The sequence below is a fragment of the Lagopus leucura genome, unplaced genomic scaffold (genome assembly GCF_019238085.1).
Source record: "Lagopus leucura isolate 7727_CA_CO unplaced genomic scaffold, USGS_WTPT01 Super-Scaffold_100016, whole genome shotgun sequence".
NCBI classification, from domain to species: Eukaryota; Metazoa; Chordata; class Aves; order Galliformes; family Phasianidae; genus Lagopus; species Lagopus leucura.
The window spans coordinates 15,566,502-15,579,798 of NW_024962270.1; the positions used below are offsets into that span (position 1 = coordinate 15,566,502).

General features: G+C 41.7%; 1 protein-coding gene across 4 annotated transcripts in view; it reads right to left on the bottom strand.

The window, feature by feature from the left end:
* Positions 1-246: 246 nt before the first annotated feature.
* MTMR1 (myotubularin related protein 1) overlaps positions 247-13,297 on the bottom strand; it is a 32,351-nt gene continuing 19,300 nt past the window's right edge. For all 4 annotated transcript variants that reach the window (XM_042876634.1, XM_042876633.1, XM_042876637.1 and 1 more), the window contains 3 exons: positions 12,414-12,527; positions 10,876-11,052; positions 247-1,486 (listed from right to left, as the gene is read on the bottom strand). In XM_042876634.1, coding sequence (XP_042732568.1) covers positions 1,322-1,486; positions 10,876-11,052; positions 12,414-12,527 — 456 coding nt within the window. In that variant the 3' untranslated portion in view covers positions 247-1,321. The remainder of the gene's footprint in view (positions 1,487-10,875; positions 11,053-12,413; positions 12,528-13,297) is intronic.

Sequence of the window (13,297 nt, forward strand, 5' to 3'; positions counted from 1 at the left end):
GAATCTCCCAAAACAGTGAGGAAAAGGAACAGGAAGATTTTCAGCATGCACCACTTCTGTGCCTTTCTACAGAGGCCATCTGTACATCTGTTACCGAGGCCACGGCACCGCTGTCTTGAAAAGCTGGATGTTACAGCTATCAAGTACCTGCACAAGTATTAATGCCTTTGGGTATTGCTGTTGGGAATCTGTATTTTAAATGAAGATTGAGATGCATTATTCACTTTACAGAAAAAAAATGCTAGCAAGAGTTTAAAAAACAGCCAGCTGGCTTTATTCCAAGCAAACCAATTAAGCTCATATTATTTAAAAAACTTTGTCAAACAAAGTCATTACGAGTTAAGGTCTTTGAATGCGTTTGGGTAGGCAGGATCCGTTTTCTCAGAGCCTAAGAACATCAGCTGAACATCACACACACATATATGAACAGACATGCCTCTGTATTTTGTGTGTACAGTTTAAGATAAAACACTGCTAACAACATGTGAAGCTATACAGATATACAATTTGCACAGCCGAGTGTCATTTCAACCCCCAGTGCTATTATTTGCTAGAAAACAAACCCGTACTTTGAACAAGACCTTGATGTGATTAACTCCACCCCTCACTCAGGAGGCTGAAGCTGAACGATAAACTAAACCATCAAAAGACTTTATTGCAACTTGTACAAAAGGCATTAAAAAAACTAAAATACATGCTTCACCAAATATATTACATCATACACGTCAGCACGGTGTATTTGACGAACCCAGTTTATCTTCATCCACTTTTAATGGCATATTTAGTTGAAATGCAAAACTGACTACACTGGAAAACATTACTTTAAAATCCATTTCCAAGTGCATCAATTTCCTTAAAAAACACAATTGCTCTACCAAAAAAATATATATATTGTATTACCGTGTGAAATACAGAGCTCCCATTCAGAAAAATGTCCTCAGTATTCTGTGTAAGCATTGTGTCCGTTTCATCTGATTCTCTCAAGCAGGCATGGTACCCTAGGCAGTGTGAGAGGCATCTTTCTGTCTGCTCAGCAGATGGATTCCCTTTTGAGGATGGTTAAATTGTTAGTTGCTCGAAACAAAGTTTAATTTCACAATTGACGATTTAAGTAGAGATGTCAAAACATGTGGGGACTGCCAACAATACAAGACATCACATCTACTGAAGCTCTTTTTGGCCTTATTGTAGTAATATCAGACACAGTAAGGCATGTAGATCACAGCTGTCACAAGCCACTCAATCCCTGCGTGGTGGGAAAACGTTCTGCCCCCCTTTGTATTACCTGACTCGAACTGTTTCACACAGCTTTAGTTACACATCACACAGAAGTGTGCACTGGTGTGGCTGAATGGGACGGAGATGAACCTCTGTCAGAGGAGGAGGACAGGGACCGTGTAGCTGCTTCCCGCTGCAAATCTTCAACCTTCTTCTGCAGCTCAGTGCGGATGGCGAGCAGCTCCTTAAGGTTCTGATGGATTGGAACCTGTGGGTGAAGAAGGAAAGGTTTACTCTGATCCATAATAACAAATTATCTTCTCAAGTAATGCTTCCACTGTGTCCCATGGTAACACCACGGATGCAGCAGCTATGAATTTCAGTGTGTCAATATCTAGGGACAGTGGTTAGCCATCTGAAAGGGAACATTTTTGACAACTGTTCCTTCCTAACACCACACACCGTTGGCAGGAAGCCTGTTCAAAACACTGTTTGCAAACCGAGTTGTCGGGATACTAAAAAAAACTCTGGTAAGTGTGTCCCTATCCCTTACCACCACCACTTCCAGTTGAGCTTAACAATGCCTTCACAGAGAACTACTTCCCGTGCCTGCTGGGACAGAACTCGCTAAGCAGAACTCACAAAGCTGGCTCCATAGGGAGCATCTCATTACTGTTCTAACCAGGCACCTTTCCAGGAGCCTGACCCCTCCAGCACGTTGGTGAGAAAAGCACAGCAGCCACGTGGATTGTGCTTGTGCTGTATCTCCTAAGCCACACACCAATACTCCTTTTGTACACGTGGCTCACATGGGTTTCTGCCTTTGCTTCTGACAGTGGCATCAAGAACACTGGAGACTTTGGCATCTGCAGCAGAGTTCTGTGTGGTTGTCAGGTTTCTCCAGTACATTAAAATCTGTTGCAGACAAAGGAAGACTCGAGTCATGTTGCTTTTTAACCAGCTGGATCTTTTTTCCTCAGACAAGCAGAGAGAGGCTTTCCCTCATTTCAAATGCCACAGAAAGGCCAAAAAAGTTTGTCCGTTGCTTTCAATTTCTCTTATCCTCCATCATCTCTGAATTGTTTACAGCTTTTGGAAGGCACAATATGGGAAAACAAATTCATTGGGCTGACAAGGTAATCATGGGAAGACGTAGCATTGGGAAACTTGCAGACTGCTAGACATAGCAGGTAAGTGACATGTCAGGTTTCTGGAACACCTTCACCCAACAGCAGGGCTGGCATGCACACCCCAGCAGGACATTCTCATACAGTGTTATGTGAAGAAAATCACAGAGGGTTTCTCACTATCAACACACAACTGAGTCACAACTCACAAGCCTTCCTTCCTCCTGCAAGCCTTGCCTACGCTGCCCACAAGTTCTTTAGCCAGAGAGGCCACAAGTCCAAAGATGACAGCCTCCTTCACTAAGCAAACACAAAGCACCTCCTGGAGAAAGGCAATCTCATTCTTCTAAGGTGCTCTACAAAAAAACACAAATACACCTGAAAATGTGACAACACCGAGCCCAGCTGTGAAGCTTCTCAAGATGCTGTGATATGCACTACAGAGAAGACAAATAAGGGGTCTGGATGACAGCAGGGTCACCAGAGCTTTCCACTGCACGGTGCCCAGGCTCCCACAGAAGCATCTCCATACAGCTGCCTTTTGGGAACCAAAGCCACTGCAGAGCATGGCATGCTATGTACGTGCTCAGGGAGGCTCCGAGTGCCTGCACTGCTTGATCCTCCTGTGCTCCCCCACGACTTGATTCACATCTTCTGCCACAGCTGAAGTGCTGCTCTCCCCAGGCTTACATCTCAGAGCGTGTGATCTTCAAGTAAGTTCTCTAAATAACAATAATGTTTTTAAAAGGCAGCACATATTTGAGTCACACAGGAAACCCTTCCATGCACAGGCTGAAAAATTATGCACTCAAAAAACTAGAGTGTCAGAAAGATTATTTTTCCACACTTAATTCAGCTTCTCTGTACAGCTATATAAAATTGTTGCTTACATAACATTAAAATACTATTTTCCTTCTTGTGTTCCTGCTTTATTCAGTGCAGAGTTTGATGCTGCTCCATCAGAGAGCAGCTCTTCGATGTTCAGAGTTCTGACCCCATCCTTTATTTATTCTTCTGAAATTAAAATAAAATCTTCTCCTAATGGACTTTCCTGTCCTTTCATCTCGCAGTGAGAAACAAACAGTGCCCAGCAGGTCCACACACACCAGCATCCTTCGTGACGCAGCCTAGGCTGCCCCAAAGAAAACTGTTCCACAGAATGCATCAGATGGGCTGTGCAGAACATAATGTACCATCATAACTTCACATACAGCATCTCTACTAAGAGTCAAGCTGAATGCTGTCACTTTCTCTTTTTCAAGTGGAGAAGTCTAGCTCTGGTTAGACTCCATACAGATTGCTTTGACTGCATACAGATTTCATACAGAAACTTCTATTTTCTCAGATGACGTTCCAGAAGCAGAACAGAAAGCAGAGAGCTTCACCTTGCTGAGCATCGCCACTACTCATTCCTGCTCCCCATCAGTCGTAGCTCACTCATGTTTGTATCAAATTCACCTCCTCCTTTCTAACTGCATTTACTCTCGGCGCTTAAGAACGGACTGCGATGGCTGCAGCCTCAGCCCTCCACATCAGATGAATGTCTTTGGGGATACAATCAGCCACATTTCTGAAAGATTCTCCCTCTCAATTAAATCTCCTGCTTGCCCTAGAGATGGAGCATTTACAGACAAGCCCTTTGCCCCAACAAAAGGAAACCTGCCATACCAATATTTTCACATTTTTCTGAGCTGTACTCCCCTAAGAAACAAAGCCTTTGTGGATGAAGTTTACCAAGCAATTCAGGCAGACGCACAGAGTTGATGACTCAGTACAAATCGTTTAAGTCTGGCAAAGCTGTAAGCAAGACAGAGTAGAGTCTGGAGGGGAAAAAAGGTCAGCTTGAAATATGGTCATATTTTAGGAAGAGCACGTTAGATTCAAACACTGCAAAATATGTCCACATAAACATCACCATGCCATTTCATGTGCTAGTACAAACACAAATCTTTTTCTCATGATTTCCAGAAAAAGATGTTGTTGCTTTGCATTTAACACAGCCTCACATGCACACTGCAATGCCATGTGGATGCACAGCCGCAGAGCACGGTAAGATTTCACACACTAAAATTCAGATACGTGTCTCAACGTCTTGGAATAACATTTCAAATTCAGCGTAAAGAACCTTTCACACTTTCAGAGCATTTCTCAACAGCTAGCAATAACTTATTCATTAGCGACAGGGGTCCATGCTTGACTCACATACGCACGGGGTTAGAAAAGCGATACAGGCAGCCAAAGGATAGAAAATATACAAGTTGTGTACTGTGCTGCTTTTCAGTGTTTTTTTTGTTTGTTTTTAAATAAGGAGCTGCATATTCTCCCAGATATCTTTATGTCTGCTCCTGTAATTTCCCTTTCTTGAGAGAAAAAAAAGTTTACTTCCTTCCCACTGTTCCTCCAGTCTTACTCCCAAGCAAACCTGTTACTGCCGGCGTTTCCTCACCCCACCTTGTGCAAGTCCTTGTAGATAACTAACTCCCCACCTACAGCTTTGCCATCTCACACCATTCTATTTCCGCACAGTTCCTCTTAAAGAAAGCTTTCTTCAGAAGGCAGTGGGTCCAAACATCTTCTCAATAATACCCTAATGGTCTGCAGGAACAAAGTTCATCTTTGCTAAAAGGGAGAGCAGCAGATTCTGCAAGACCAAGAAGCTCAGAGAAGGCTGCTTATTGAAAGGCCTCGTTATCACCTTATCTCTACAAGCACATCCTCACACAGCACACGTCCTGCCTCCACGACAAGCTTTTATTACAGTCTTGTTAAGAAATCACGTCACTGATTTGACGGATGGATTTGTTGGCAGTCTGAGAGCAGATTCACTGCATCCTCTTTCATTGTGCCTCTCAAATTAGGAGAGGGAGCTCCAAAGATGACCCTGGGCCCAGTACCCAGGTTTTGTGCTTTACTAGGAGTAAAGCACCTAGTATCTATGCTAGGCTTTCAGAAAGGCACACAACCATTCCTTTGCAGCCTGTCCCCTCAGTAATGCTGCTAGGCAACAGCAGGCCACAAGGGCTGGCACCCAACCATCTGAGTTCCACTCCAGGTAAAAGAGCTGTTTCTGCAGAGCAGACGTTGTGAAAAGCAACACTGCCATTCACATCTACCACAGCTAGAAAAATCAACCAGGCAGGGACAACGGAGTGGACTTCAACATCCCTAAGTAGCGGGGAGAAGGGATGGATCCTCAGCAAGTCTGACCTTGCTCCACACATTTACCAAAACGCTGGTTCTGCCAAAGTCAGAGAGGTTACCTGCAGCACCTCAGGAAGACTTCATGCTGTTAGGGTGTTTTTTTTTAATTATTATTTACTGCTGTAATAATGACTCAGGAACTAAAAAGAACACGACTGAGACTTTATGTCGTCCCCTTCCCTAACTCGTTATCAACTTAAATAATAAAAAAAGGAAAACAACTTATTTTCTTCAGCAAAGTTCTCAGCATTCCCTCACTTTTAGACAATTCACGTTCTTGCCCATTTCAACACTCTTCAAGTTCCCAGTTTCACTTTTCTGTACCAAGCCGTGACCAAGCTTTGGAGCTGACCCTGCTCCTCGCACGACCTGCTCACTTCTACCTACCTTCTGCTCTTGCACTCCTTCCTTGCCACTTAGTTCCTCTCCCTCCCCTTCCTCATCCAGGCCTGTACTGGAGGTGCCTTCTCCCTGGCATGAGCATTCTCTTTCCCTGCTAAGCCCACACGTGATTCTCTCTCTGCAAGTGATACTTGCTGTACGTGGCATCCTCCACCCAAGCCAATGAAAACCAGCAAAACGCTGCAAAACAGAGTGAGCCAAGCAGAGCCCTTGACTCAGGAAGAGCTGACTGTAGGTTCCCACTGACGTATGTTACTGGTATGAACTGGTTAAATGGGTGGATGTTTAATTTCCTCATTAGCTACAGTTTTATTGCTTGTTTCATACAAAACCAGATAGCTGCCTCTCCTACGTCACACAGATAAGGTGCCTACTGCCTATCGTGAGCTGAAAAATACTTAGACTAACACTGAGGAAACATCCTTTATTGCTTAAAATACTGCTGATATGAAACCATTTTTAATTGACCTGTGCACACTGAAAGCAGGCGCAGTGCAACTCTCAGAACACACCATTCTACACTTACAATAAATTACTCTGCCAGACAAGGTCTTGAAGGAAAGTGATTTGTGCTTTTTACCTTTATTTTTAAAATAATTATAGTCACACAGAAGCTACAATTACACTACACAATATACATGCTACAACACAACAACTGCCTATAGACACAAGGCAGCTTTATTTCCTAGTAGTTCCAAACCTTTCTCTTCATAGAATTACACAGTTCACTTTCAGTACTGGTTCTCAGGTTTTCATCTCCAAGTAACCCTTCAAGATCATGAAGTGCTTCTGGATAACAAAATTTGTCAACAGAAGGAGAAATACAAAAGAAATTATAATAGCTACTCACTTACTGTACTGCTCAGTCTTAATTGGATATCTACTGCATATCACTGCACTAGCTCAAGGACAGACATTCACATGAAAATTGTTCAACGTGAGTGCCTTTTGTCTTGTTCAGCGAGTATACTTTACCCATTTTAGCAACATAGAAGAAAGGCTGCAGAGGAAAATGGTTACTTTAAATTCATTGCTTTTCTTGAGACTGTCAGTTTTTCCAAAAACCTACTCTGTGCACTGCACAGACAACAGCATCTTTCACTCAAGCTTTCAGTTCCTCTTCCTGACGAGCTGGAATTCTGACTTTCTTTTAAAACCTACTTAACAGTATACTCACAGAAAAAGTCAATCTCAAACGATGAAAACAGCAGTTTTCTGTAATAATCAATACTTCCCTGCTTACTGTAAAGGTATGCTCCTGGGAAGCCAACCAAACTCCCAGGCCTCCTGGAAAAGCAATGACTAGTAAATAGAAATTACAAAGCCTACCATGCAAGAACAGGAAAGCACACTTGTCAAACTGTATAGATTTACAGGCACAGGAAACGTGACACGCTGTGGACTGATGCCATTATTTGTTTAAACCTACACCTCATTTAGCTTTGACATCTGAAGGATTAGAGTGATGTTTTAAGGACCTGCTCTTCAGAACACGTTGGAAACTCCTCAGAATTAAGTTATTCATACCATGTTAATTTCTCCATCTCTGTGCATAACCTGATGCAGGACTCATTACAAAATAGCAGGTTTTTTTCCCCTCAAATAACTACAGATTCTTTCAGAACATAGGAAAGGCAGTTAAGTCTGTATTTTACTCTTATCAATTGAATGTGGAGGGCTCTACCTGCTGATCCAACTTATGCACACAAGTCAGCCTCAGCAAACCTTGGCTTGGACACGCAGATAGTGAGAAATGATCAGCACCAAGAGACACTTGCCTCATCAGAAGAAACTCTGTAGTAAATGCTGTCTTGAAATCCAGTTCCCCGGGGGGCTCTCAGCTAACTGACCCACGCACACCTCCTCTTCCTGCCATCTCCTGCCTCACTCTTCCATGCAAAGACAACAGGCTCAGAACCATGGGCTGTGGGCCAGCAATGCACTTCCAGAGCCGTAGGGTGGCTTTGTCCTGCCACCAAATTATCTTACAGACGTGTGTGAACTCTGCAAGTATTACAAGTGATGTCAACAACGTCAGCAGAGAGACCTGCAGGGAAACGTGTGAAGGCAGGTGGAACTGCTACAGACACTCTGGGGCCACACTGTACGTCCTGTCCCTAAGTAGCAACACAAAGCACTCCATAATTATGTCTTCCATTTCAATCTAAACTGATTTTCCAGTAACACTCTGCATGTGCTGAAGAGCAAATAAGAGGTTAACGTTGTGCTTACTGACAGGTTCAGCTGACGTTTAATCACTTGAATGCTTAACAAAACTGATTATTTTGCAATTCCTACATAGCATAAAGAAGGCAGCTATCACTGTAACCTATCTGCACACTTTTCAGATCATTTCTGAATACACCACGCAAACTGTTATTCCTTTTTTTTTTTTGAAGCCAGCCTTTAAGTAGGAACAGACCTCCCCTGGCAGCTGCAGGAAGCTCCAAGGCCTGCCCACAGCAGACAGGCCTATGTCACCACCCAACCTGAGTTTCCAGTGCCCATCTTCAGTTAAGGATGGAACTCCACAGGCACAAAGAAAAGAATGTATTTGAAAAACTGGGAAGCACTCCTAAGACATTCTCTCTAGCACAGAGGCCCCACTTCCAGGAGAACAGAACAGAACTTGAAGAAAAAACTGCAGGTGTAGAAAAACTAAGACAAAAAAATTAAAGCACGTTTAAGCTCCCTATTCCAAGGATTAAAACGCCATTTGCCAGAAGCCATACAAACAACTACACATGACTTAATGGGTGATGCAAATTGATGAACTAGAGTACAATCTTGTCCTCCTACCTTCCATAGCAAGACACAGCTTGAACTGAAAGGAACAGAACATTTACTCATGCACTGCACATAGAAATGGCAAAGAGCATACTAGCTTGCAATGCCACCCCTGCAGAACCTCCCTGAATTGCCCAGGCAGACAACTAACTGACAGCTAGCAGCCTGAACTTCTCAGACTGCAGTAAAGAGGTCTGAACAACCACATGGGAAAAGAAAGAGAAATAAACAGCACCAGTTGCAAAAATTCAAAAGCATCATACTATGTTATGGCCTGTAGAGTCACCTGTAAACCCAGCAATATGCACCCACAGAGCACTCAACTCTGTGTACAAAGATTGAAAGAGCTTATCCTCCCCCTGTCACACAGAAATACTCACTTCTCCAACCCAAGGAAAGGGCAGAGAAGAAAAAACCAAAGGAAAAAAAAACCCCACTGATGCCTCTTCCCAGTCAATGAATTCAAATGCAACAGGACTAAAATCTAATTTTCTTGGGACAAGAAGTCAATAATGATGTAACACCTCCAAACTGAAACTGAGGAACACTTTATTTCACTTAGGAATTAGAATGACCTTGTTGAAGCAGAGTTTAGCATAAAAAGGAATCTGCAAAACCCACCCAGGTTTAACTTCAGATTTTCTAGGTGGCTCAGTGCTCAGAACCCTTTGCAGGGAGGCTGTGTGCCACCTCATCGCAGAGCACCTCCTGTAACACAGCCATAGTCCTAACCTGGGGCTCTTCATGCAAGTACCATCAATAGTACCAATTAAGCCACCCGTACAACTCAGAAACGAGTATCACTCCATGTCATCTCTTTACCGAGCCGTTGACTGAGAGGCAGTGGGCACTGAGGCACACACGGCAGCAAGGCAGTTCTGGTATTTTCTTGTTATGTCCACTCTTCCCCATCACTTATCTCTTCTGCAGTTACTGACTTCCACGCGTGTCTACAAAGCCTGCTTTGCTCTCAGGACCTGCAGATCCCAATTAAATACAACTGACATCGCTGAAGGTCAATTCTACTAAAACGTGCGCAAACCACGCCAATGTTTTCCAGCAAACAGGTTCAGGGAAGGTGACGTTTTGCTAAAAAGCAGATGGCAATTTGACTTCAAAACTACAGAAACAAAAATAAAAGTTTCACATTGCTATAAATGGATACCTAACAAAGGATTACATCAAGAAAACAGAGCAAGTGTGGGCAACAGGGAAGTGCAAAGGAAATACCTCAGTGAGGAAGCAAGCAACACATATTTCTCCAGTACCTCACAGGGTACTGCTCAGATGCTTGGATCTCTAACTGCGTGCTGTCCTTGAAACACATCTTTTCAAACAGGCTCTGACTTGTGGGTGTCTAATAAATCTGAACCTCTCATCTCTTGCTAACTGTGAGAAGATGAAAGCAGCTTTCAAACAGTCACTCATTGCAGATAATTTATCATTAAGTCGCTTGGGGATACCTTGAAATGTTACCTTAATAAAGAGACAGAGTAACATCCTCAGATACATTATGGTTGTGAAACAAACCTAATGTACACTCTCAGAATTCTGAAGATAAAACGCAGCATTTTTCTGATGAGATTTAGAGATTTGTCTGAATAGGAGACATTACTTATAAGAACAAATACTGATGATTCAAGGAGTACATTTCAGGAGCATTTAATCTTTAGCATGCCAGCTTGAAAACAGGAAGGTCAGTGGAAAACAAATACCTGTAGGAAAGCTTAGAGTCTGCAAATGAGTTGGTATGTAGATCAATTCCTTTCAGAAATCACTGCTGCATTTTACAGCGTAATTGCCAAACAGCAAAACATAATGAAACTACACAAGAAGGTTAATGCAACAGAAGCATTAAAAGTGCTGTAAAATATTACAGTAATCTTCTGACAAAAAAGAGCGCTTATGTCACCTTTCACAAGTCAGTGAAGTGGAACCACAACTATATTCTACTGGTAGCCTTAATGAACACTGAACATTTTACACAGTTTTAACATACCTGATGCCTTGTTTTAGAAAAAACATCTTTTTCCCCACTACCAACAGTCAAAGAATACTTTTCTTGAATGAAATGGACCTTACAAAAACCAGTAATTTTATCTCTGTACTTTCAGGGAAACACAGAAGTGGAACCTCATACCTGAGGCCGCATCCTCGGGTTCCATCTGACATAGTAGTTGACCCACAGTTCCAAATGGTTCAGACTGGCAACAGGATACAGGACGTGGTTCTCATAGTTTACATAGAAAGGATTTGTGAATTCATCTAACTGACTGTTTATGTAGGACCACAGCGATACAGTCTTAGTGCTCAACTCCTGAATTAAAAAAATACAGAAAAATAAGTACATGGATTGCAAGGTGTTAAAATGTGAGGTCATTATCTAGATATCCCTATCTTTGTGAAGATTACCTGATATACTGCAATACTGCCCTCTGAGAACACTTGCTGACCACTAAGTGTTAAAGCTTTATCAAAACTTTTGATATCCTGTTCCCTTCCAAGGCGAACTGAGAAGGGAGATTGAGGCATAATATTTCCAAAGACAATGAGTTCTGGTTGAGGAAGAGAAAGCTGTACTGGTCGTAACTTACTGCAGTGTCTGCAGCTCCTTAGATCTACAGTTATGCGTACATGTGACCGCTTCAAAAAGATTTACAAATAAGTCAGCTTTGAAAAGAAAATCAGTGAGGAGAGAACGCGATTTGAAAGATCCAAAATAGCACCTGTGGAAAACAGCACCTTCCTTCTCCCACTCAAACTATCTGCTCCCAATATCTATTGGCACTGTGATTTAAAAGTACTAGCTTTATTTGCACTTCTGAAAGTTCTATTATACTAAACATAATCAGCATAAACATGGTTAGATCAAGGTTTCAGAATGCGAACCTCAGATTCATCTTGCAATTTTACACTTGTACAACGTAGTTAAGCATGTGCTTCTGCTACCTCTGTGCCTTAAACTGCATTTCTTTATTGAGAACTGCACACAACTGATTCACTGAGAACGCTGTTGGGAAGTTCTGCATTCGCTGAGAATGTTACTCAGCTCCACCTTGTGGAGTCCACGTGCAACTTTCTCCTCTATGGAAGCAGAGACAAACCTGAAAAACAACAGGTCTAACCGCCAAGGAAGAGCTACTTGTTCTGACACAAACATGAAGTGCCACAAACAAAAAAAAGCCACAAGTGTAGTTGGAATACTGAAAAAAGCTTTCTTTTTTTTAAAAAAAGAAAAAAAACACAGCATGTTTTCCAAACTCAAAGCATTTCATGATGTCCTAACTCCATTCATTCTGGCATTTTAAACTCCTCCAGTCTCCAAGCACAGGATCCATAAAATTATGTCCTGAAGTGACTAAAGCCATGCACAGGAGTTGCTCTGAAAATAGCAAAGAAATGTTAATAGCACTTGATAATAACTACATAAAACTGAACGCTGGCTAGAAATACGTGAAAGTCAATTTTTTAAAATCCTCAGAACTGCCAAGAGGTAACAGCCAAAGAAAAGCGAATGGGATCTCACTTAATAGAGCATTCATTATGTGTTCCATGGAATTACATCTGTAATGCCCTCAAAGACTATGCAGCAAATTTACCAAAAAACAGCCAAAGTGTTCTTAGGTCATATGTCCGAAGCATTTCCTACAAAACCAACATATTAAATTGATTATTTACCTCTTTTAACCTTTCTTTTTCGCAGTTGCATAAGAAAGTCCCAAATAGGCAGCTATAAAGGTGATCCAGAATGGTGATCAAAAACAACTCGTTGAATTCAAAGGCTGCAGGAAACTTAAATTTAAAAAAAAGAAAGGTAAAATTACTCTAAGCTGTATTTTAAGCATCATGGTAAGGAAGCAACTAACAAATAAGAAATAACTAAAAGATTCAGGTAAGATTTTTTTCCTGTTTAGTGATTCTATTCAGGAAATCTAAGAGATTTCTTTAACTTCCACTGCAATAATACACTTCACCTACAGACTTCTTCATATCCTCAGAGACAAACCCTACATTCATTATGCAAGTGCACAAGGATGCAAGCACAGAAGCATTAGCTAGTGTGAAACTGGTGACACAAAGCAACTCATTGTGAGGAGCCCTATCTAACAGCACATGCTTTATTCCTCTATGATATTTAAGAGCTTTAGTTCTGCTTCTAACATGCAGTGAGCTGGATAATAAACACAAATGTACATAAAATACACTGGATATATATTTTAAACGTTTCTTACATTTTTTACCCAAATTATGTCATTTTTCTTCATCTTACACCTCAAGTTTAGCATCAGTTACATATAATAATCTTTTAATCTCTCTTCTTTCTATATCAGAAAGTAAATTCTGGATATCCAAATTGAAAGAAGCGTTATTCCTGTGACACCACTGAACATTATATTCACAAGCAGAGATTACCTGACACACTCTAGAACAAACATATGGAAAATCTGAAAGCACAGTTTACTTAGAATGCATCTTAATCCGTAGTGCTTCAAAAGTTAGGAAGAAATCAGTACAGAAGTGCACGGGCTGCTATCTATTCAGATGGAAAATATCCTTCAATC